At 35.2% G+C, this 27,030-nt stretch overlaps 1 protein-coding gene and 1 long non-coding RNA gene across 11 annotated transcripts in view; one reads left to right on the top strand and one right to left on the bottom strand.

The window, feature by feature from the left end:
* The window catches only part of LOC139357138 (uncharacterized), an 87,725-nt gene extending 81,097 nt beyond the window's left edge, over positions 1 to 6,628 (bottom strand). For both annotated transcript variants that reach the window (XR_011609832.1, XR_011609830.1), the window contains exon 1: positions 6,571 to 6,628. This is a non-coding gene — a long non-coding RNA (uncharacterized lncRNA). The remainder of the gene's footprint in view (positions 1 to 6,570) is intronic.
* Positions 1 to 25,872, top strand: part of LOC105483317 (sodium voltage-gated channel alpha subunit 3) — a 115,920-nt gene extending 90,048 nt beyond the window's left edge. For all 9 annotated transcript variants that reach the window (XM_071072870.1, XM_011744133.3, XM_011744132.3 and 6 more), the window contains 8 exons: positions 343 to 516; positions 12,963 to 13,085; positions 15,536 to 15,808; positions 16,526 to 16,579; positions 17,397 to 17,534; positions 18,583 to 18,687; positions 20,862 to 21,132; positions 22,042 to 25,872. In XM_071072870.1, the coding sequence (XP_070928971.1) occupies positions 343 to 516; positions 12,963 to 13,085; positions 15,536 to 15,808; positions 16,526 to 16,579; positions 17,397 to 17,534; positions 18,583 to 18,687; positions 20,862 to 21,132; positions 22,042 to 23,237 (2,334 nt within the window). In that variant the 3' untranslated portion in view covers positions 23,238 to 25,872. The remainder of the gene's footprint in view (positions 1 to 342; positions 517 to 12,962; positions 13,086 to 15,535; positions 15,809 to 16,525; positions 16,580 to 17,396; positions 17,535 to 18,582; positions 18,688 to 20,861; positions 21,133 to 22,041) is intronic.
* The last annotated feature ends 1,158 nt before the right edge of the window (positions 25,873 to 27,030 follow it).

Genomic DNA, 27,030 nt, shown 5'->3' with positions numbered 1-27,030 from the left:
GAATAGGCCAATTCTGTCCCTCATTAACAGAACTTCTAGTTATTTCTGAGTTCATATTACTTCATTAAAAGCATGTCTTCGTAGCAGTAATTGAGATAGAGACTTAGGGGTGAGAAGTAGGAAAGAAAGCACATTCTAAATCACTAAAGGCATGACATTTCCTTGCCAGCATTTTCACACTTAGTTTTAGTCTTTAGATTTTGTCTAATGTGCAATGTTAATGTAAAATATCAATAATCAAATTATTGTTTTGTACTCACTATTATACTAAGCAATTTTTTCAAATATTTAGAATATTTGAAGCAAGCCATTTAAGTAAAATAAAATATTTTTGATTCACAGGCCTTTGAAGATATATACATTGAACAGCGAAAGACTATCAAAACCATGCTAGAATATGCTGACAAAGTCTTTACCTATATATTCATTCTGGAAATGCTTCTCAAATGGGTTGCTTATGGATTTCAAACGTATTTCACTAATGCCTGGTGCTGGCTAGATTTCTTGATCGTTGATGTAAGTATCTTGAATGATTTTTATAAAGCTGTTTTTAAAAGAGGCAAGTTTGACATTTCATATATTTCTGTTATTAAAACTTTCACTAACGATGACATAATTATGCAGTTATTTAAACAAAACTATAATATATGCAATAATGAGGAATATCTCATGGGAAAGAGTAGAGGAGGTCCTAAAAACATAGGCAGTGGTTAAGAGAAAACACAGGGAGAGTTGTTCTATACCACAAACAGACAGCTTTTATTTTTTTGAAAGTTAAGTGCCTCAAGGTAAGTAATAGCTACATAATATGCTGATTGACAGATGTAAGCACTTAGCTTACTAACAGTTCAGTTTAAAAAAACAAAGAAACATCTCCAAGAGGCAAAATCAAAAATGACTGAAGGTCAGAAATTGTGTAAACTGCACTTTAATCCCTTCCTACAGTACACGTGACTAAATACTGTTAAATTAACCCATGTACTGAGTTCATTCAGCCACAGCCACATACCCACAGACACAACAAAATGCATTTCCATTTTTAAATCAGTAGTTAGATCCCCATAACTAATCAGATATTTACCATGCAAAGAGTTAGGTGTAGGTCTGTTCTGAATTTGATTACCCTGGGGTGAGTAGTCACAGGAACATTGCCAATTATGGAATTTATCTGACTTGCAGCCTGTTTTTTTTTTTTATTTCAAATGACGGAGAAGCACTGGGACAACATGACAGTCCTGTGATTCCTTGTAGTCTGTGATATTCCGTTGCACAAGGCTTCACAGCCTCCTAATCTTCACAAATCAAGGTGCTTCAAATACTGTCTCTAGCCATTTCCTAGCAATCACAAAGCACTTTATTTTTAGCTCTAACACTTGCCAATAGGAATCAATGATTGCCATATGTGTGCATTCATTCTTTTTCTCATTTTTGACGAGTCTGGGTCTATCCAAATTCTACTCTTCTTCCTCCCACAAATACATATTCACAATTATATAACCAAAATGTGTTTAACCATTTAAGTTGATAAGAAATCTGCTGCCAAGTCACTTTTAATAGACCAGAAATGACTTTCAATTTCCTTGGCTGGCCTTTCATTAATAATAGAGATGAATTTCAACATAACTCTGAAAAGCTATCCACAAACGGAACCTTAATATTTTCACATTTTGCAGCTAGAGTGGACCTTAAGGAATATCTAGGCTTTATTTAAGACATGAGGAAACTAAAGCCTCAGTTTAAATATTTTTTGGAGATAGCACAGCTTCTTAATAATAAAGTTGATATGTGTCCAGATTTACTAATTCTCAATTCAGTGCTCCTTTCCCCCACAGATTTTCTGCCTAACTGATCCATTATAAATGTATTAGTTGTAATAGGCAGATGTGTGTGTGTGTGTGTGTGTGTGTGTCAGACTGGCATCAGACTGGCTTTGAGATTTAGCATTTAAAATCTCTACCTTCTCTGTGAAAGATGGAACACTAAATACATTCAATGATCCTTTCTGGTCCAAAAAGATTTTATCGTGTATGAATATTGTTAGCATTTTTTTTTTTTTTTTTGAGATGGAGTTTCACTCTTGTTGCCTAGGCTGGAGTGCAATGGTGCGATCTTGGCTCTCTGCAACATTTGTCTCTGGGGTTCAAGCGATTCTCCTGCCTCAGCCTCCCGAGTAGCTGGGATTACAGGTGCCCACACCACACCCGGCTAATTTTTTGTATTTTTAGTGGAGACAGGGTTTCGCCATGTTGGCCAGGCTGGTCTCGAACTCCTGACCTCAGGTGATCCACCCACCTTGGTCTCCCAAAGTGCTGGGATTACAGGCGTAAGCCACTGTGCCTGGCAAGATTATTTTAAAATGCGATAGAAGTTTTCTAGAATATTCTGACTTACATTTACTGAACTACTTCATTGTACTTTGAGTATTTCTGTGTACTTCCCTTATATGGAAAACATGATTACGATGTAAAAATCTCTTGAGGTTGGGGATTTTCCATCATGTTTTTATCCTTGCACACCTAACATAGACATTTAGACATCTATTGAGTAATGTTTCAATGAATGACAAAAGAATAGTGCCCCAAAATTACTTTGCTTTTAGTGAGTCAAAATTAGCAGATTGGAACTGGGTATGGAAAGCCTCCTCCTTTGGGTAAGTTATTGTATCTTAAATGGGTCTCTTTTCTTAGTTTTCCCAAAGCAAGGGTTAAATATATGAATTAATGCAACCTCAGATAACAGCTTGTCCTCAGAGTACTAGGGATTCACTAAGCTAAAGTAAACATAAGGTTAAAACAGTTTTTGAAAGTACAAATAAAATGGACTTAAAGAGTTTAAAGTCCATAGGGTATATCACTGTAACAAAACTAAAGAGTCACAGAAAGGTAAAGAAAGGAAGCAATCAATGAAGCAAGAAAATAAACAGAATAACCAAAAAAACTTCCTTTCAAATGTATCTTTCAAAAAATACATTCACATACTTGAGAAATAGGTCTGTGTAAAAAATGTACCCTCTTCAATTCTCTCTCGAAAAATAAAATTAGATTTATAGTGAGCTATCTTTGTAATATCCTAAAATTCATTCATTTATTCAATAAATATTTTTGAGTACCTTATAAAGGATCATATGCCATTCAAGACAAAGGAGAAATGAACAAAACAGACCTAGCCTTGCTAAAGCTTACACTCTATGGGAGGATAGGAACAGACAGGAAACGTGTAAACAAGTAAAATCTAAAGATAAGATAAAGGCAGATGGTGATCACTGCTATAAAATAAAACAGGGTACTAGGCTGGTAAATGACTGCGTGTTTGGGGAAGTGGAGGGAGGGCAGGAGCAGTGTGTCAGCTAGTGTCCAGGAAGGTGTCTAAGGAGGTGCATGGGGGAGGGTGCCAGTCATTCGGAGACCTGAGTGAAGAGAGGAGTAGAGGCGGAAGCGCCTGAAGTGGGAATGAGCCAAGGAGATTCAAGAGACAGAAAGAAAACTTGTGCACTTGTATGTGATGAAACATGAGTAAGAGTGGTAGAAACTGAACTCAAAAAGTACATTGTGGCCAGGGCAAGAAGTTCATATTTTACTGTAATTTACTATATATCGTATATATTAATATTATGTAATCTATCACATATTAGTTATAATTACCAAGAGAAGCCCCAGCAGCAGGATAAGCAGGGACCTGGTCTCCTGTTATAAAATGATCATATCTGGCTATGGAGAGGGGGAGGCAAAGAGTAAAAGCAGAAAGATCAATTAGGAGGTTGTTTTAATAATGCAGGAAAGTGGAGATTTTAGACTAAGGTGATGAGACTTACTGATGGGTTTGATATGTGGAGTGAAGAAAAAAGAGGAATTAACAAATGGATTTTCTTTCACCGTGAACAAATGGGTAGAGGACAGAACCATTAACTGGGATGGGGAATATCAGAAAAAAGGTTTGGCAGGGTAGGTAGATGATGGGTGGGAGAGAGATGTATTCATTTGATATATATTCATTTGAGATGCTTATTAGACATTCAAAACAAAGTACTGAACTTTATATAGATCTAGAGCTCAGAAGAGAATCCAGAATCTTATGTACATAAATTTAAGGGTCATCAAGATGTATACGGCATTTGAAGCTACAAACCTGTTTTAGCTCACCTAGGCAGAGAGTGCAAATAAACAAGGGAACCCGGAACCAAACTCTGGAGACACTATAACATTTAGAAGTTGGGCAAAGGAGAACCAGCCAGTAAATTAGACTGAGAAGTAGTAATTAATAGGGAAACAAAATATGCATGGTGTCATAGAAACCCAGAGAAGATAGTTGGGTTTTTCCAAAGGAGAGGTGATCAATTTTATCAAAGGCTACAGTGAAAAAAAGTCAAAGATCAAGCAATACTCGTATATAAGATTGACATTTGGATTTGGCAAAATGAAGGTCATTGGTGTTGTGGATGAGAGAAAATAATGAAGATGAAGAAATGGAGACAGCAAGTATGATACTTCAGGATGGAATCAAGGACAACTCATGCCTCTGTCTTCCAGAATACTGCACTAGAAGGACCACTTTTTCAGATTCTGTACAACTCTTTTCTTCTCAGCTGAAGGTCAAAAAGATAATATGTTCATTTTAAAAAACAAAATATACCTTACTATATATTATACATTGTATAACTACACAAACTATACTATAGATGCTGCTATTGACCACACAATGAGCTAAATACATCATTTAATTAATATTTATTTAAAATGTATTGAAAACATCAGATTTCTTGTGGTCCTTATCAATTTTTGCCGTCATCTCTGAGAAAATGCATCTGAGCATCTCTCATAAAAACTTCGTTTGATTCTAAAATATCCTAACATGCTGATGTGTGCAAACAAACTCTAGTAAAAGGTTCAACTATCGTGGAGTATTTATGGCCCACAGGTGATTTTCACTAACAGCACAGGTTAAAAGGAGATGCTTGATATTATGGCTTTGGAATTCTTTTCCTGCTTAATCACAGGCTCCTTAGAATCCCATCAGCTGCTCTGTTGAGGTGAACAAAAGCACCATAGGAACACTTTCTGATCCTAATACGTATTTCCATTTGCCAGCAACCCCTAGGATCTAGTGTTTCCTGCCTTAGTTCTTGACACTTATTATTGACATATTGGCATCCTCAATAATGGAGCTAGATTGTTATTAGTAGTAATAGTAGTAGCAAGATATTACGCCTAGTACCTTGTAAGCACTTATTGTGGGAATGGCACTAATTAAGAGCCTTACATAATAATAGTGAAAATTACTACCCTGATTTAATGCACACTGTGTACAGGTGCCACCGAAAGCACTTTACATGTGTTAACTCATCTAATCTTCAAAATTCTGTGAGTTAGAAACAATTATTCTCAATTTGCAGGTAGGGAAGCTAAGACAAACAGATATTCAGTTACTTTCCCGTGTTAACAGAGCTAATAAGTGGCCAAGCTGGATTTGGTACCCAAGTAATCTAGCTCTAATGACTGTGTTTCTAACCCCTACATTACAAACCTCTTTATAAATATCTCTTTTACTTACAAAGTATTTATTAATCTTTTTTAAAAACTTTTGATTTTTCATATTATTATTTCTATTTTGCTACAGATTTTATCTCTATTTCACAGGTTTAGAAATGTCATACAGCTAGTAGGTGGTAGAGCTACCTTTACCCAACACTGAGTTCTTTGATCCATATTTTACAACAGGGCACAGATCTATTTGGCATATCGCGCTGAACTAGTCAGAGTTCCCACATGACGCTGAAGGTGATTGCGTATAAGTGGTGGTGAATGAAAACAATGAGATGGTGCCTTGCTAATATGCAGACATCTGCCTTGAATTTTATCTAGTGCTCTTGTAGAGAGAATTAGAATAAATAAAAGAGCTTTGGGGTAAAGGAACTAAATAATTATAAATGATTGTCATTTCATATTAATTTCTGATCTGTCTCTAGACATATTTCCATGTAAACAGTCTAGTATGTGATTTAACTTTTTCTATAAATGTCTTCTGATAGAAATGATTCATTTTGCCCATTTCTTGGAAGAATTTAATTCTCCTTTAGCATTATTAGTTAATTAATAAGAAAAAATTCTCACAGGCCAGTTTAAAAAGATAATCCTACTAATGTAGCTATAAATTTCTATAGCCCATTCTTTGAAAGAGTATGGATTTTAACAGAGACTTTTAATCTCTAATTCTGGTCTTTTGTTAAACTCCAACCCACACTTCTAACTGCTTCCTAAATAATACCTGCGAATACACCTACCATCTGTGTGTTCAACATGTTTCCCCTCTAAGTCATGCATTTCTTCCAAATTCCCTACTTAGTCTGAGGGTAATGTTTGTATAAATCCAGGCCAGATGTCATCTTCAGCCTTTCTGCCTTTCACCAATCAATCAGCAAGTTCTTCTCCATTTTACTAATAAATGAGTGGACAGTCTCGCCCCTCCTCCTCAACATATCAACACCACTGCAATCAACTGGGCCAAGCAATAGCTTACTAAATGTTCCTGCCTCCAGTCATGACCTCTGCAAATATGTATTTTAGGAAGACCTACCGGACCCTTTCTCTTCTTAAAGGCCTTCCCGTAGGATGCAATTCATTCGCCAGTATTCTAAATGGTGACAGTAAAGGCAAACAAGCGTTATCATTTGTAATATTAATAACAACCAACCTTAATTGAGCTATAAATTGTCCTTTGTCTTCAATGTTTAATTTGTTTAATCTTCACAACAACTTATGCAGCATCTACTGTTACTTTCCTAGCGTGTAGATGGGAGAATTGAGGCACAGAGTAGTTATCTAGTTAAGTAACTATATAACATACATTCGTTGTGTAAAATGTCAAAAACAATTCATATCTTTCGAAAAAGAAATATTACACCTGAAGATATAGTCATAATTACACACTTCATAAACAGAAATAATTATGCTCACAGTGAATCAAAGTTGCACTTTAAAATTTTTTCTAGTAGTGTGCTTGATTGAAGATGATGCATCTATTAACAAAGATACTTTGATTTGTTCTTTTTCAACATAAACGACATAGTGTTATTTTGATTTAATCATCTTGAAATTGTCAAATTAAGAATTCCAGACAAGGAAATAAACAGAGAGATCACCTGATTCACAGTCTTCATTTTAAAGACCCCTTCCCCACTGCACATAGGGTTTGGAATGTTTAAGTGAAATTCCTGTGAAACTCATGGTTTCTCTGTACCATGTTGTAGTCAACAATGATGAGTGCACCAGATTTTACTCATCCTTTCCCCAGGGATGAACGCTTAGATTGTCTGCTTCCTGCTATTATAAACAATACCACAATGACCAAGGTGTTTGCTTTTATATAGCACGTGAGCATTGTGAATTTTCTAATCATGTATAAAGTTAAAGACCAATAAATAAACCGCAAAGATAAAAGCAGAAGAGAAAGCAAAAAGGTGGCCCTTGAATTATAAACTTACAAACTCCCCTTACATAAAAATAAATTATCCTTTTTTTTTTCTTTAGGAGACAAAGTCTCTCTCTGTCACCCAGGATGGAGTGCAGTGGTGCAATCATAGCTTGCTGTAACCTCAAACTCCTAGGCTCAAGCAACCCTCCTGCTTCAGTCTCCCAAAGTGCTGGGATTACATGCATGAGCCACCTCCCCCAGCCTGGACTCCCATTTCTGACTGAGGTTGCATAGGGACTACACTTCCCACAGCCACTGGAAGGACTTCCCACAGTCTCTGGAAGCCTGCGCTCTATTCCTGCTGTACACCTTACCCACCCCAGCTGGCCAAATCCCTCTGTAACCAGTATCCCCAACCTCTCACCTTCAATAGAGTCCTCTGCTACCATTCCCATGGCACCTTTGTACCTGCCCTTCACCACTACCTGAGCCCTTTTCTAGGAACTACTCAGCAGATAGGAAATAGGGCTCCTTTGTCGTGGAAGCAGGAAGGTGTGCACCTAGCAATCTGAAATTCCAGGTGCCCTTGTCCTAAGAAATATTGAGCTAATCCATATGCTATTTAAGCCCCTCAGTACTATTACTGGGAAAAACTCAACTTCAAGATATACTGAAAGAGAGATCTGTGGTGTTGCAGGGAAACCCAATAACAATGTAGATAACTATTTAAATGTTCTGACCTCTGTAGCAAGTACAGATTTTACTCCAGAAGTTGTGAAGTTGTATTTTATTCTGCTCTCTTGAAGGGTTGGAGAGCGTTGGGTGAAGGGACTCAAGAGTGTCTAGCTTTCCTGTATACAAAATTTTAATCAGTTCTGTTTTCAGCTCCATCCATTGCCCCTCTGTTTTTGAGCAACCAAGGGCCTCCAGGTCCAGAGCCTTCTGAGCATTTGTTGAAACAATTTGTGTTGCTTCTGCAAGGCACCTGCATTTCTGCTGCTCTTTCTCTGATGAGAAAGTAATTATTCCTGTGCTTTCCACAGTCCAGAATGTTTTAAAACTCTTCTTGTTGTCTCTTGTCCTGTTATCTTTGTCTGTATTCCTTTGCTTTTCTTCTAGTTGAACTTCAATGGGGGGTATAAATAAATATGTTGTTCAAACAGATATAGTAAAAGTTTAGAAAGAATCTATGTGCTTTACTATTTGGTTAATGAGCTTTTACTGGATGAGTTGTAGGAGCTCTTTTTATATTAAGGAAATTATTTTGTCACATGTGGTATGAATATTTTCCTAATTTGGGCTTTTGTCTCTTGGATTTTTTGTTATGTATAAATTTTTCATATTGATTTAGTCAAATTGATCAGACTTTTTTTTCTTCTTGATTTTCTCATGTTTATGAAGACCCATTTCAAGACTGTTAAAAATATTCTGGTTTTTTTTTTTTTCCAGTTTTTTTGTTTGAGAATTTTGTTTCTTTCTTTGTCCATTAGTTCATATTTTGTGTTTTAATGTTTGACCAACCGGGAACTTAATTTGGTATAAGGTGTGAGGTAAGGCTCTAGTATTATTTTTTTTCCATGTGGTTTCTCATTTAATGAATAATCAGTTGTTCTATTTCTCCTCTCATTTAAAATTCTCTTCTTATCCATGTGCTAAATCTCAGTATCCACATGCTAATTTGAGCTTTATTTTATTTCATTCCTTCTTTGTCTACTAATATAACAGCTTTAATTACTGTAGATTTATAATTAATATCTCATGAAATTTGTCCTCTCTGCTTTTCTTCTTCCCAAAATTTTAAGTTATTCTTATACTTTTACTTTTTCTGAATTATATTTTTTAAGTTTTTGTAGTTAAAAAAGACTCCTACACAAACTTTTGTAAAAGTTAAGATGAAAAATGCATTTGTCAACCGTCTAAAATAATTAGGTTATTGTTTATAATATTTTTTCACTTGATTCTCTTATGGGATTTTTTAAGATAACGACAATATATAATGATTTCTCCCACTTCTCTAATTCTTATAACTCTTCTTTTTCCAGAAGTGTTAAATAATAATGTTGTTGATGGGCATATTCTTTTATTCTGATTTTCATGAGAATGCTTATGGATCTCATCATCAAAAATTATACAAGCTTTTAGATAGAAATATATCATCAGAATGTATGGAGGTTATATAGAGTTTTTATCTTTTATGTTAGTGTTGAACTTTAAACATTGTCTTTAGCCATTTTCAAGGGAAATAAATTCCTATTGCTTGGTTCCTTAACCAATCACAGGATTTCCAGACTCTTCCTTGGAACCATCAACTCCATCCTGCATTATTCTTTTCTTTCTCAGTCTCAGCTGTCATAAGAATGTGGAAAGGTGTGGATGACAACTGAGCCAACCCCTGACACCTCTATCACAGACATTTCCATTTATTTACTGTGTAGTGTGATATGGTACCTAGAGTCATGTAAATTCATATTAAAAATATAGTTTTTGGAAATGGGTATCTCATACTTTGCACACATTGGCAAGAGTGCCTTTTATGTTTAGCACAGAAGAGATAAGATTAAAACACTATGTATTGAAAGGTTGGGAACAAATTTGCTAAGATGAAAAACACATTAGACATAAAAACAGAAGACCTAAATTCTAGTTATATGTTTACTTGTTGCCGTCTTTCCTTGGATTGGTCATTTCACTATTCTGAGACACAAAGATAACGAGTGAAAGAGATCACTGTGAATTGTAAAGCACCCTGCCAATGTAGTCATTATCTTCAAACTTCATGTATGTTGCAAATGTTTAAAATTCTTGCAAGGAGCTACCTCCACTTATAATAGAGATTTAAAAGATCTTATTTCAAAATAGCTTTTAAAGCATATTTTTTCACATCAGTTAAACCACTAAAATAAGGTTTTGCCTTATTCAAAATGACATTGTACTTAAGTCATGCAAACCGGAAAAAAAAATTATGTATACGATTGATCAGATTGTGATAATCTTATCAGAGTGATTTGCATGGAAAAATCATTTTAAGTTACTTGATTAAACCAATCTGCACTGAGTATTCTCAAAGTCCTAAAAATATTTTAAATTCCCTTTATTTTCCTATATAATTCAAATATTCAACAGATCCCAGCACAGATTTGTCAGAAAATCCAATGTCAGGTAGTTTTTGACGATCTCCCCTTGGGAACTTCCAGAAACTCTAGGACATATGTAGCCTAGAAATATGGTGCTAATTTCCTCTGATTCTCACATATTGTGGCTGCAACTCTGGCACTATGTCCTCTGGGCCATAAGGTCCATTAAAATAAGTGCAGCTTCATTAAACCCAGCTTCTCCAACAACACACAATTCCATGCCATGTAGGGTGGTTAGATGCAGGTGGCGCCTTTCAACCTTTGAACCCATAACTTCTTATCTTTCCAGAACCCACTGTTCTGGATATTACCTTACTATTTTTTTTTTTAAGAGAAAAGAGGCTCTCACTCTATAGCCCTGGCTGGAGTGCAATGGTATGATCACAGTCACTGTAACCTCGAACTCCTGGGCTTAAGCAATCCTCCTGCCTATGCCTCCCAAATAGCTACAGCTACAAGTGCGTGCCACCATCCCTGGCTAATCATTTTTTAGGTTTTTTTTTTTTTTTTTTGAGATAAGGTCTCACTATGTTGCGCAGGCTGGTCTTGAACTCATAGCCTTAAGTGATCCTCCCACCCCCGCCTCCCAAAGCACTGGGATTACTGGCACAGGCCATCACACCCAGTTTTACTTTTCTTTTCAAAGCATGAGCTTCCTTACTTCAAGGTCTTGAGAAATTTGCAGCCACGTCCCTTTAAAATCCCATGTCTCAAATAAAGGACTTTGTTGGGAGGTTGAGAAAAATCTTCAGATAGTAACTCTAGAAACATTAAGAAGCTGTTAATGCCTCCTGAGGAAAAGGAGCATAGAACATAAAACCTGTGTGTTCTCTAATAACCTTTCCAATCTTTCCAGTCTTCTATAACAGCAAACGTAAGACAGAAATGAACAGCTCAATCAATTATCTTGCCACTAATCAACTTTAGAAGTCAAGTCATGTATTATTCTGTTCAATTCTTAAAACGTATGCTAAATTAAACAATGAGAGGACAGTGGCTTCATATGCTTTTAAAGCCTAGGTTCTGGTTTTGGTGTCACTCTTTATATCCTGTGTTCTTGGGCACATTATTGATTTCATCCCACTTCACAAGATTGTTAGGAGAATTCACTTAAATCCATTTTCAACAGCCTTTTTTCATGGGAAATTATGCCCTAATGCCCTTAAGCCACTGTGGATATAATGAATTAATTTCTCTCTTATGCATTAAGGAAAGCACTAGTTATGTACCATCTTTGAAAGAACTGAGAAGATGGTCATTCAAATCATTTTCTGTGCTCTATGATTCAGATGAAGAACAAACATTTTTAATGGATGCAAAAGGTTAAGATATGCTTTTGAAGTCAGATCATTTGGGTTCAAATCGCCAATTCTACCTCTTATTAGCTGTGCATCCTTTTTTTGGTGTGGGTGGGGGTGGCACTCAAACTTCCTCACACATAAAGAGGCAATGGTAATGGTAGCTATTTCTTTGGATTTATACATGAAGACATGTTATTATATTGAAAGAAAATTAAAGCAAATAAAGTTCCTCCTCCAAAAAGGACATGTCTTCTTTGATCTTTCATATATTTAAGTAAAATTTAGTATAAATACAGGTTGAGTCTTATCAAAAACCAGAAGTGTTTTGGATTCTGAAATATTCATTCTATGTCAGTTGAGCACTCCTAATCCAAAAGTCCAAATCCAAAATGCTCCAATGGGCATTTCTTTTGATTTTCATGTTAGCATTCAAAGCATTTTAGATTTCAGATTTTTAGATTAGGGATGTTCAGCCTGTGTCAGGAAGCTGTACCATCGCTCTGAATGATGAGGACTATATTCTAAATCTTAAGGCCAGTAGTTTGATAAAAATTTTCCCTGGAATAATTATTTATCCAACATATTTTGACTAAAGTATGTCTGCCCAGACAGTGTTAGACATGTTAAGAGAACTTTCATCCCAGCTGATAAAAAACTTACACGATCTGGAAAGGGAGATAAGCTATGTAATCAGTTAACGCTATTATATGGTAAATGCTTCCAGAATGCATAACCAAGATATTACATAAATTCAAGAGAGAAATGTTATTTCTAATCAATAATATTAAGCACACATCCATAGAGGATCTGGCATTGAACTCAATCCTGATGCACAGGTTGAAAAGGGGCCCATGGTTGTAAAATATCTAACTGGAGGTATTGACGAGTGTTTATAAATATGGGCAAGTATTCTGGTTTCATTGGTTTAAAAAAAAAAAAAAAAAAAGCAATAGTATGAGAGCAGACTGGCAATATAAGATGATCCCACTATGTGGAAGATGAAAGTTGCCAAGGTATGTTCAAATTAGTATTTAGTCCACACTAAATAGATACCACACCCTATACCTTCAGTCAACAGTTTATTTCTTGGTCAACTAATTAACATTTTTTCCTTTTGTAGGTTTCTTTGGTTAGCCTGGTAGCCAATGCTCTTGGTTACTCAGAACTCGGTGCCATCAAATCATTACGGACATTAAGAGCTTTAAGACCTCTAAGAGCCTTATCCCGGTTTGAAGGCATGAGGGTAAGAAGAATAGACACTCTAATTATTCATGTCAAAATTACATGTAGGTAATGATTTGGATAGAGAAGGGTGCCATACTCTTCTGATATTTATTTCATAGAATTACAGAATTAGAGCAAAAATCTTAGAGATCACAAAGCCTAGCCTTCTGAAACTGGAGTTTATTTAAACAGGCTCTCCGAATTTGGGGGGACAGAGCTGAGACTAGCATCCAAGTCTTCTTGTCACAGTTCAAATATGTTTCTACAGCACCCAAAAGCCTTCGACTGCCAGTTATTTCTTTTCATTGCTTACACACCTTGAAATGACTACTAACTACTGACATTCATCCGTGGTAGGGAGTTTCTTTCTCTCAATAGTTTGATTCCTTCAAAATTACTGGTAATGAATGAAAGGTAAAATGGGTTTTGTGTGCTTTGCTTCTTGAATTAATATCCGTATTAAAAAATTATTGCATAAGGAAACAACAGTAAATTTTAGCCTCTACAAATTGCTAAATAACATCCAAAATGAAGGGTTAAGGTAATTAACTAAGCATTTCAGGCTACCCCCCAGAATTTGTTTTATAGATCTTTTTTCTAGTTGAGCATTCTGAATGAGGTTCACTTTTTCTATAGCAGTTGTATCTTCCTCCCCAGCTGTCTTCCTTAATGTGTATATTATGCATCTAAACATAAAATCACACTTATTATAGATACCACCCATTTGCCATGACCCTCAGTAGAATTTAGCACAAAGGTCAGTTTTGTTTCATCTGGCTTGTGAGTGCATGTAGATATTTAATTTCTTCTAGGTCTTAGGGCTTTTATGTTAGGAGATGGTTTGTTTGGGGCAATAAAAATATTTCAACCTGGACTTTAAAGTTCACTCATCAGGGAGAACTAAGCCACTCTCCAGAATCATTGTAATCAAAGAAATATTTGGCTTTTACATTGTAATTTATTTCTTTGCTAATGTTAAAGAAAGTTAGATAAGATAAAATTCACAAAGATTACTATATAATGTCAAATTCTTTTCAAACCAAACTTTTACCATTACTCATATTACTTAAGCTCTCATTTGGTTCCATGGTTTCCTATTAACAGTTCATCTTTGAGGGGAGATAGCAATTGAGCAAAATTTAAAACTTATAAATTTTCTCTAATCTGAAAAATATTCAAAGTTTAGAATTTTTAATTCAGTCATATAGCAGAATTAATATTCCAGATGCAAATTACGAGAATGTATTATGCATTTACTTGAAAACAGGAGAACCTCTGGTGGTGTGTACCAAGCTTGTCCAATCCGCCTTATTTTGTTATTTTGTTGTTCTGTATTGTTTTAGGCTATTAACAGCCTGAAGCCGTGGTTTTTAGTTTCTATCTCTAGTGATAAGCGGAAAAGAGGGATGAGGAAGGGACTTTACTGGCCCAACCAGAAAAAGAAACTAAGAACCCAATGAATGTATCCTCTCCCTGGCAAGTAAAATGCATATGGCTTAACTTCCAAAAGAAACAAAATTCAAGTAGCATTGGAACTGTTTACAATTTTGGATTTCTGGTTTTGATGTCAATTTAAGATTTCTTGGTATTGATTTCTAAAATAACATTTGCAGTATTTTTAAAATAAAGCAATACTTTTATTTAATATAAATGCTTAACAGAATAGTCCAACATGAACTAGATTAAATTTAGATAAAAAAATTACTATCAACTTTCATAAAGATTTCAAAATACATCTTAATATCTTGTGAATGTAATGAGAAGTAAAGTGAATGAATTTCCCTTTCATGAAGTAAGTCATGAAATAGGGTTGATGAAGTAGCATGTGCTCCAAAGTGAACATTTAAGAGACTGTGAAGTAATAATAATGGGAACATATCCAGTACTGTTACGTCCAGATATAAATTCCACCATTCCCCCTAACAATATACCTTTTTATTGAGATTTACTAACAGGGGAAAAAAGGGACCCAGTAAATTCCTAATCCTGTTCTTCATAGTCATAAAAAGTTAACTTGATCTGAGAATATAGATTTAAGGCATTTTTACTACTTTGTTTATTTGTAAAGGGTTTGTTGGTTCGCTTTTTCAAATTATTCATTCATTAACACTCTTGAAAATTAAAATGTATTGCTGAAAGACGATTATTTTTTCTGTTGGCATTTAATGCATCTTTCTATTCTTTTTTCCCCAGCATACACACATTTTCTGACTCCATCTTACTATACCAGGTTTTTTATGATTTCTTTTCATATTGTAGCATATTTTGCTTTCCTTAAAACCTTAGATCTTTAGTTGTGTCATTGTTTTCCCTCAAATATGTGCTAGAAAATATTAGAAGAAATAACTTGTCCACCTAAATTTTTATTTAACTCTTTTCAAGCACATGTTAGTACGAAACAAATACACTGAAGGAATGGTTTCCATTCTAAAGGTTTGTAAGCTACGTTCCCCTCGTTTTCTCTTCTAGGTGGTTGTGAATGCTCTTGTTGGAGCAATTCCCTCTATCATGAACGTGCTGTTGGTCTGTCTCATCTTCTGGCTGATCTTTAGCATTATGGGTGTGAATTTGTTTGCTGGCAAGTTCTACCACTGTGTTAACATGACAACGGGTAACATGTTTGACGTTAGTGATGTCAACAATTTGAGTGACTGTCAGGCTCTTGGCAAGCAAGCTCGGTGGAAAAACGTGAAAGTAAACTTTGATAATGTTGGCGCTGGCTATCTCGCACTGCTTCAAGTGGTAAGTGGCTACTGTGTGAGTTTTGAAAAAATTTTCAAGATGTTTCAAGTAAGATTATTTCCCTGATGTTCTTCATTTGAATGACTAACATTTGACAGTATGAAAAAAAAGTTAATGATAACATCTATAATATCACCTTGAATTGATCATAAAAAAGATGTTATAGTTATTTTATAATACATTTTCCTCAGTGTTAAGCTTTTAGTATGTTTTAATGTGATTTTATATTTCTGCTTCCTTTTTATTATATTTTTGGGTACTGGTATCGTTTTAGTTTTCTGTATCAATTATTGCCAAAGGAGCAACTTTAGGTACTAAAATAACAATATATATTTGTAGTGATGAATTAAATGTATAAATTATTAGCCAAATACTTTATTATACCAATGTCTAGGAAATATGATTCTACTATGTGTGAAAACGCAAATCATAGAGCATATAAGGGAATTGGGACTGAGATGGCAGTTTCATGAATAAAGTCTTTCACTAAATTTTAGTGCAGGAAGAAAATAGAATACTTTCAAGGAAAAAAAAAGGAAACAAGTTCCAGACTTTAAATACAAATGTTTTTCTATTTCGATTTTATTTCAGTATCTTCATATGAAATTTCACAATATTGTACAAAAAGTTATTTGTTATACTGTCAGATTTTCATCTGGTTAAATGTCATTGTTGGGTGAAATTTTTATGAACAATTCAAATATATGTTATTTGCAGGCCACATTTAAAGGCTGGATGGATATTATGTATGCAGCTGTTGATTCACGAGATGTAAGTATCACTCAAATATTATTTATCGGTACTAGACTTCTTATGGCAAATACTGGTGGTAATTTAAACACTGAAACATCCAAAATTTTATATTAGAACATTTAATATTGCATATAAAAAATGAACACTCTGCTTCAATATACATGGTGCTTGATTAATGTGTACCTAATACATAATATGTAGCTAATATGAAAGGATATCTAGCTGCACGGATCCTAAGACATTAGATTGGCCCAGGAAATAAGACTATTCTGAGTGGGCAAGTTGTTCAGTGGGGAAGTAACTTGTCTCTCCCTATCCCTGGAGAGTATGATAAACCAGACTCTGTGAAGTAGCTTCCAAGAATATCATGATACAGAAAAGCAGGCAAGTTTCAGGGACACTCAATTTAGAAAATGAAAATAAAAATAACTCCGCAGAACCTATCTGTGCTGAATTTTCCTCTTAGAAGTTGATGTTCTGCTCTTAAAGCCATATTTCCAAAATTCAGCATTTCCAAAACCAAACTGAAAATATTGCAAAAAAATTAAGACATAATAGGCTCAAAATGTTTCCCTGCTTATATCACCATTATTTATGTTAAAGAATATGTTAAAGGTAATGCACAATGGGAAAACAGAATCAAGAACAATCATAAAACTTGCAAACTTTCATTTTACTAGATCATGCTAGTTTTAAAACATTGCTTTTGCAGAACAATATCTCAGGGTAAGGCAAAAGTAGCACTGTATTAAATAACAGCACTCAATAAATTCCTGATTTAGTGTAAGTATTTATAGTATTTGTAACATTATTGAATATTTTCAATGTCATTTAGGTTACGCTTCAGCCTATGTATGAGGAAAATCTGTACATGTATTTATACTTTGTCATCTTTATCATCTTCGGGTCATTCTTCACTCTGAATCTATTCATTGGTGTCATCATAGATAACTTCAACCAGCAGAAAAAGAAGATAAGTATTCTTCACGTTTTACCTTTCTTCATTCTGAGGTTCTGTCTGTTAATACAACCAAATAACCAGGATACTTGTAGTCATGACAGTCTTAAATCATGTTTATATTATTTTCAGTTTCCCATGTGGTTATAAAAGCTGCAGGGATTCCAGCCTCTAGTCAGTGGCTCTTCTCAAAGTTTATCTATTGGATAGCTTTACAACCCAAAACTGTGTCCGCGCCTTCAGACCCATCCAGTGGGTCTCCAGTGCTTTAGCCTGGCTTACAGAGCCTTTCAGGAATTACCTCCACCCAGTTTTCCATCTTCATCTTTTCCTACACTTCATTCTATACATGTGTATTTCTCTACTACATAGTCACCACCCATACATCTACATGAGTTTTCTGTCCTTTTCTGAACAAGCATTCCCTTGTACCTCCATGGCTTTTTGTGATTTTTTTTTTTTTATCCTGGAATGTTCCTAGAAAACCTGTAATCATCTTTTAAGGCCTAGCTTAAGGGTAAGCTATGTAACAGCTTGTCTCTGAGGCTCTGAACTCATTGTTGCCTCTGCAGTACATTTAATTTTTTTTTTTTTTGTCACATCAACATACACTGTCCACCTATGTTTCAGTTTCCTGCTCCACTTAGAAGCAGAATACTGTATCTTATATATTTATGTAATTCTGATACCCAGCATATTGTCTGGCACACAGAAAGTGTTCAAAAACTGTTGAACGAAGAAGTAAAATTATCGGCAGTGAAATGGACTAAGAAAATGTTTTCTGTTTTACAAAAATATATTTGAGACCCTCGTGCCTACTTTTAAACATAGTATAATCAAATTAGGATCCTGTAGTGATCAAAGTTTTATGTCCGTAAGGATTTTCCATAATATTAAGACAGTCAGAATTTCACATAAATGGGAAAAGCAGGATAAATGTACATGTAGCAGGATAATATCCACTTAAAACTTAGAAAAGATTAAAGGAAAGACAAATATTTTTTGTAAAAGTGCTATTGGAACACATATTAGAATTGTAACCAGTTTTATACTATGTCTTTACTTTGGAGGTCAAGACATCTTTATGACAGAGGAACAGAAAAAATATTACAATGCAATGAAGAAACTTGGATCCAAGAAACCTCAGAAACCCATACCTCGCCCAGCAGTAAGAATTACTTGTCTCCTTTAACGTTCCAAAGCCATGTGTCCATATGGTCAAATTGAACAATGCTCTGGAGCAGAATATATTAGATGATATCACCAATATTGAGCCCTAATTATAAAGTTCATATTTTGTATCATAATTCACAACTTCTGCACTCATTAGGAGTTACCACATTCCAAAAAGGAGGTAATGTTCTTTATAATTTGTGAACTGAAAACTTCTAGCTCAGGGTTCCCAATAAATGCTTCCAAAGCAAGATTCACTTTCCTGCTACCAACAGCACACCTGGTTCCTCCTCCTTTAGCTTTCCCATCCCACTCTCCATGGCTTCCCTCTATACTCTCTGTTCCCTCCATTCTTAAGACTAGAAAATATTCCAAACCTGTTTAGAAAGGGAAAATATGTCATAAAAATTGTTTGTTTCACCAAATACACCAAAACAGAATAAGGCATATTCAGAATGCATACTCTGTAGAGCCTCATGATAATGGAATGATGTAATAATGATAGATTATGTTCACAGAGTGGGACTCTAACTCAGCTATTATCTGAGATAGGTAAAGAATAAGGAAACTGAGGCCCAAAGAACATATGAATCATGCCCCAAGTCACAAATCTTGTAATTGCCAGAACTGGGACTTGACAAGGCCTCATAAATTCTCTAAGTGACTTGACTTTACCGTATTTATAAGAGTAGTTGGAATGTGAGGGAGCAGGGTAAGAGAGGAAAGTATTGAACCAACTTTACTAGAGTTCTTTGGCTGGGCGCTGTGGCTTACGTCTGTAATCCTAGTACTTTGGGAGGCTAAGGTGGGCAGATTACGAGGTCAGGAGATCAAGACCATCCTGGCTAACACGGTGAAACCCCGTCTCTACTAAAAAAAAAAAAAACAAACAAACAATTAGCCGGGCATGGTGGCAGTCACCTGTAGTCCCAGCTACTCAAGAGGCTGAGGCAGGAGAATGGCATGAACCTGGGAGGCGGAGCTTGCAGCAAGCAGAGATAGCACCACTGCACTCTAGCCTGGGTGACAGGGCGAGACTCAGTCTCAAAATAAATAAATAAATAAATAAATAAATAAATAAATAAATAAAACATGGTCAGTTCATGACCTTTGATTTTTGGTAAGCCATGAAGTTTTATTTTAAGTTTTTACTCTAAATGATTAATAATATATTTCTTTAATAAAACTATATTTAATAGCCATATTAATATAAGAATCTTTGAAAGCATGTTGTTCCTGAGATGATTGTTAATAAGACAAAGAAAAAAACATTTAAAGTCATGCATTTTTGTTAAAGCATAGGGCATAGGTAAAGAAGGACAGATGGAAAGAAATACAGATAAATTAACAAACCCATACAGAGATTCACAGAGCTAGAGAAGTAGAATTCAACAGAAATGTGACTGATGTATTTTGGGGGAGGGAAATAAGGTATAAACCAAAATTTCTAAAATATTGATAAATGAACTGGTGTATTCATCTATCTAAATGTCTGTCGATATTAACCTACTTTGTAAATCTTTGTTATTCATTGTCACTATTTTTTAATAAAAATTTTCATATTTATTCAAATCAAGCAAAGACTATACATATTATCAGCCAATTGCCACAAATTTATGTTTGTTTTTGTTTTGTTTTTTAAGAGACAGCACTTCACTCTGTCACCCAGACTGGAGTGCAGTGGCAAGACCATAGTTCACTGCAGGCGCAAACACCTGGGGTCAAGTGATCCACCTCAGCCTCGCTCGTAGCTGGGACTGCAAGCCTGTGCCACCATGCCTGGCTAATTTTTTTTTTTTAATAGAAATGAGGTCTCACTATGTTGCCCAGACTGGTCTGGAACTCTTGGCTTCAAGAAAGCCTTCAATCTCAGCCTTCCAAAGTGCTGGAATTACAGGCATGAGGCGCCACGCCCAGCCCTAATTTATGTCTCATCCAACTTTGTCTTTCCATTGGACCTAAATAAACCAAATATGCTTTGTTTAGCTATATAAATTTTTTTTTCATTTTTTTAACATGAAGAGAAAAAAAGCACACAAAATTGTTTGGGATAATATGAGGAGGGTGCACATTCATCGCCATATGTGGAAGGGCTTTATCTACAATTTTACTGGATTATTCTTTATGAAATATATATAGTAACCTTATCTCTCTTCTCTCACTTTCTAGAACAAATTTCAAGGAATGGTCTTTGATTTTGTAACCAGGCAAGTCTTTGATATCAGCATCATGATCCTCATCTGCCTCAACATGGTCACCATGATGGTGGAAACCGATGACCAGGGCAAATATATGACCCTAGTTTTGTCCCGGATCAACCTAGTGTTCATTGTTCTGTTCACCGGAGAATTTGTGCTGAAGCTGGTCTCCCTCAGACACTACTACTTCACTATAGGCTGGAACATCTTTGATTTTGTGGTGGTGATTCTCTCCATTGTAGGTAAGAACAGCTTAATTACCAAGAGGTACAGTTACAGAGAAACGGTTGCCCCAGGACCTTCCAGCTGATTAACATGGAAATTAGGTCTGAGAATAATAATGCATATAGATCTAAAGTTCAACACTAACATATATGAATAGAAACTCTGAAACCTGGGTTTATTCACAAAGCTAACTGGTTAGAAACCATTTTAGGAATACCAGGTTTGGGAAAGAGGTGAAGAAGACAGGAAATAAACATTATCAGGCGCTCTCCTAATCTTAAACAAAGGTCACAGGCTAAAAGAGCCAGATGGCTTAAAAAACGAATCATTATAATGCAATAAAGTTGGTACTATAAGAAGCACTGAAAAGGAAGTAGCTGTCTCTGCTGGAATGCGTTAACACAGGCTTCCAGAGATAAAGGTAATGCATCCTAGGTGGGTTTTTAAAGAAAAGTTGAGATTAAATAGGAGAAAAAGAGAGATAGGGAATTATAGAACCCCAAATTTAGAAACTTCAACTTTAACCTCATGTCAAATATGGCCCATTTTTCTCTAACTGAAAAATATCATTAAAAAATAGAAAACAATACATTCAGAGATTTCAGAAATAATTTTTGTTTGTAATTGCCACAATTCATGTGTAGGGATAACTATTCATAGAAATTGGGTGTATATAATGTTAAATTGCCATGCTACCATTGGAGATTATTTGGATTTTGCAGAAATTCATATTGGTTTATGACATTACAGAATCATTGAATAAATCTCTGTAATCAATAATTGTTAATATCAGGGAGTGGATCCAAATATTTAGTAAAGACTGATACTCATAACAAGTTTGTTGTTTTCATAGACCTTAAAAAAGATAAAGGCATCAGGTAAGTGAAAGATATTCTCTGTTTAGCTGTGTTCTATGTTTTCCATAGGTATGTTTCTGGCTGAGATGATAGAAAAGTATTTTGTGTCCCCTACCCTGTTCCGAGTGATCCGTCTTGCCAGGATTGGCAGAATCCTACGTCTGATCAAAGGAGCAAAGGGGATCCGCACGCTGCTCTTTGCTTTGATGATGTCCCTTCCTGCGTTGTTTAATATCGGCCTCCTGCTCTTCCTGGTCATGTTCATCTACGCCATCTTTGGGATGTCCAACTTTGCCTATGTTAAAAAGGAAGCTGGAATTGATGACATGTTCAACTTTGAGACCTTTGGCAACAGCATGATCTGCTTGTTCCAAATTACAACCTCTGCTGGCTGGGATGGATTGCTAGCACCTATTCTTAATAGTGCACCACCCGACTGTGACCCTGACACAATTCATCCTGGCAGCTCAGTTAAGGGAGATTGTGGGAACCCATCTGTTGGGATTTTCTTTTTTGTCAGTTACATCATCATATCCTTCCTGGTTGTGGTGAACATGTACATCGCGGTCATCCTGGAAAACTTCAGTGTTGCTACTGAAGAAAGTGCAGAGCCCCTGAGTGAGGATGACTTTGAGATGTTCTATGAGGTTTGGGAAAAGTTTGATCCCGATGCGACCCAGTTTATAGAGTTCTCTAAGCTCTCTGACTTTGCAGCTGCCCTGGATCCTCCTCTTCTCATAGCAAAACCCAACAAAGTCCAGCTTATTGCCATGGATCTGCCCATGGTCAGTGGTGACCGGATCCACTGCCTTGATATTTTATTTGCCTTTACAAAACGTGTTTTGGGTGAGAGTGGAGAGATGGATGCCCTTCGAATACAGATGGAAGACCGGTTTATGTCATCAAACCCCTCCAAAGTCTCTTATGAGCCTATTACAACCACTTTGAAACGTAAACAAGAGGAAGTGTCTGCCGCTATCATTCAGCGTAATTTCAGATGTTATCTTTTAAAGCAAAGGTTAAAAAATATATCAAATAACTATAACAAAGAGGCAATTAAAGGGAGGATTGACTTACCTATAAAACAAGACATGATTATTGACAAATTAAATGGGAACTCCACTCCAGAAAAATCAGATGGGAGTTCCTCTACCACCTCTCCTCCTTCCTATGATAGTGTAACAAAACCAGACAAAGAAAAGTTTGAGAAAGACAAACCAGAAAAAGAAAGCAAAGTAAAAGAGGTCAGAGAAAATCAAAAGTAAAAAGAAACAAAGAATTATCTTTGTGATCAATTGTTTACAGCCTATGAAGGTAAAGTATATGTGTCAACTGGACTTCAAGAGGAGGTCCATGCCAAACTGACTGTTTTAACAAATACTCATAGTCAGTGCCTATACAAGACAGTGACCTCTTTGTCACTGCAACTCTGTGAGACAGGGTATCAACATTGACAAGAGGTTGCTGTTTTTATTACCAGCTGACACTGCTGAGGAGAAACCCAATGGCTACCTAGACTATAGGGATAGTTGTGCAAAGTGATCATTGTAACTACACCAAACACCTTTAGTACAGTCCTTGCATCCATTCTATTTTTAACTTCCATGTCTGCCATATTTTTACAAAATTTGTTCTAGTGCATTTCCATGGTCCCCAATTCATAGTTTATTCATAATACTATGTCACTATTTTTGTAAATGAGGTTTACGTTGAAGAAACAGCATACAGGAACCCTGTGGTCCTACTCTACAAGTCTCTCAAATGATCAGACAAAAGTGTTTTGCCAGAGAGATAAATTTTTTGCTCAAAACCAGAAAAAGAATTTCAATGGCTACAGTTTCAGTTACTTCCATTTTCTAGATGGCTTTAATTTTGAAAGTATTTTAGTCTGTTATGTTGGTTTCTGTCTGAACAGTTATGTGCCTGTAAAGTTTCCTCTAATATTTACAGGATTATTTTTATGCAAAGTGTTCTGTTTCAGCAAGTGCAAATTTTATTCTAAGTTTCAGAGCTCTATATTTAATTTTGGTCAAATGCTTTCCAAAAAGGTAATCTAATAAATCCATTCTAGAAAAATATATCTAAAGTATTGCTTTAGAATAGTTGTTCCACTTTCTGCTGCAGTATTGCTTTGCCATCTTCTGCTCTCAGCAAAGCTGATAGTCTATGTCAATTAAATACCCTATGTTATGTAAATAGTTATTTTATCCTGTGGTGCATGTTTGGGCAAATATATATATAGCCTGATAAACAACTTCTATTAAATCAAATATGTACCACAGTGTATGTGTCTTTTGCGAGCTTCCAACAGGGATGTATCCTGTACCATTCATTAAACATAGTTTAAAGGCTATCACTAGTGCATGTTAATATTGCCTATGCTGCTCTATTTTACTCAATCCATTCTTCACAAGTCTTGGTTAAAGATTGTCACATATTGGTGAAAGAATGAATTCAACCTGCTATCTGTCCATTATGTCAAGCAGAATAATTTGAAGCTATTTACAAAACCTTTACTTTTGCACTTTTAATTCAACATGAGTATCATATGGTATCTCTCTAGATTTCAAGGAAACACACTGGATACTGCCTACTGACAAAACCTATTCTTCATAGTTTGCTAAAAATATGTCTAAAACTTGTTTAAATATAAATAATGTAAAAATATAATCAATTTTATTTGTCAGCATTTTGTACATAAGAAAATTATTTTCAGGTTGATGACATCACAATTTATTTTACTTTATGCTTTTGCTTTTTATTTTTAATCACAATTCCAAACTTTTGAATCCATAAGATTTTTCAATGGATAATTTCCTAAAATAAAAGTTAGATAATGGGTTTTATGGATTTCTTTGTTATAATATATTTTCTACCATTCCAATAGGAGATACATTGGTCAAAAACTCAAACTTAGATCATTTTCTACCAGCTGTGGTTGCCTCAATATAACCTTTTATTCATGGAAGTTTTTTTTTTATTCAACTTTTGTAGTATTTACGTATGCAGACTAGTCTTATTTTTTTAATTCCTGCTGCACTAAAGCTATTACAGATATAACATGGACTTTGTTCTTTTTAGCCATGAACAAAGTGGCAAAGTTGTGCAATTACCTAACATGATATCAGTTTTTGGTTTTTGCACAAACCAAAAGTTTAATGTTAATTCCTTTTACAAAACTATTTACTGTAGTGTATTGATGAACTGCATGCAGGGAATTGCTATTACTAAAAAGAATGGTGAGCTACGTCATTATTGAGCCAAAAGAATAAATTTCATTTTTTATTGCATTTCACTTATTGGCCTCTGGGGTTTTTTGTTTTCGTTTTTTGCTGTTGGCAGTTTAAAATATATATAATTAATAAAACCTCTGCTTGATCTGACATTTGTATACATAAAAGTTTACATGAATTTTACAACAAACTAGTGCATGATTCACCAAGCAGTACTACAGAATAAAGGCAAATTAAAAGCAGCTTTGTGAACTTTTATGTGTGCAAAGGATCAAGTTCACATGTTCCAACTTTCAGGTTTGATAATAATAGTAACCACCTACAATAGCTTTCAATTTCAATTAATTCCCTTGGCTATAAGCATCCAAACTCATCTTCTCTCAATATAATTGATGCTATCTCCTAATTACTTGGTGGCTAATAAATGTTACATTCTTTGTTTCTTAAATGCATTATATAAACTCCTATGTATACATAAGGTATTAATGATATAGTTATTGCGAATTTATATTAACTTTTTTTCAAGAACCCTTGGATTTATGTGAGGTCAAAACCAAACTTTTATTCTCAGTGGAAAACTCCAGTTGTAATGCATATTTTTAAAGACAATTTGGATCTAAATATGTATTTCATAATTCTCCCATAATAAATTATATAAGGTGGCTAATTGGAATTCATTGGCTTCTTTCTGCTCAAGTCAATTTACACATCTCACTGACACCACAGAGATGCCAAATATTGCTTTGCAAAACCTTTATAATCATTACCCAAGTGATCTATAAGCAATATATTAATTGGTATGCATTTTACCTAAATGACCATCTTCCAGAATCATCAGAAGAGACTTTAGTTGAAACGGAGAATACTTTAAAAAATATACCTACCTAGCTAAAGGATATTCTGAAAATACTGTCCAGAAGAGAAAGTTGCTAACATAATTGGACATATCTTTGAAATAACTACTTCCATAATGAGACTTCATTATAAGATTCTATTTTGAAAATGCAGGTAGAATTGGCTGGGTGCAGTGGCTCATGCCTGTAATCCCAGCACTCTGGGAGGCCGAGGCGGGCAGATCACAAGGTTGGGAATTCGAGACCAGCCTGGCCAACATAGTGAAACCCCATCTCTAGTAAAAATGCAAAAAAAAATAGCTGGGCATGGTGGTGCATGCCTGTAATCCCAGCTACTTGGGAGGCTGAGGCAGGAGAATTGCTTGAACCTGGGAGGCCAAGGTTACAGTGAGCTGAGATCGCGCTGCTGCACTCCAGCCATCTCAAAAATAAAAAAAGGTAGAATCAATCAAGTCGGCCATAGAAATAACAATACTATGAAATAAAATTTGAATCCACTGGTAAGTGATACTAAATGGCTGCTTTCTAATAAAGAGAAAACATTTGTATGAAGAGAAAAATGGGTGTTCTGGTTTTCAAATATTATAGCCAAAAGATAATGGCTATATAAATTTATGTATCTTAATAATTTTCAAAAAACTTGTATATGGTAAAATAGCACGACAACCATTTTTGTGTATTTCAAACAACTTAATAATCATACAGAAAGTCAGGTGACCATTTTTGCAGAAATGGAAAAGGTAAAAAGAGCTGGACTAATAGTCCTTACACTTGGTTTTTAGTTTCAATTCTGGCATTAAATTAGCTGTGTAATGTAGGCAAATCAAATTCTAACCCTCAGATTTTTCCATCATTAATAGGAATGTTGAATTTAGAATATTATTTCTGGTATGCCTTTCATTCTAAAATGCTATGTTCAAAATCAAAGTGATCACTCATTTTGCCTATTCAAAGTGAGTAATTTCCTCTAT

The sequence above is a fragment of the Macaca nemestrina genome, chromosome 11 (assembly GCF_043159975.1).
Source record: "Macaca nemestrina isolate mMacNem1 chromosome 11, mMacNem.hap1, whole genome shotgun sequence".
NCBI classification, from domain to species: Eukaryota; Metazoa; Chordata; class Mammalia; order Primates; family Cercopithecidae; genus Macaca; species Macaca nemestrina.
Note: the sequence above shows the minus strand (reverse complement) of the source record. Positions and strands in the feature narration are given on the sequence as shown.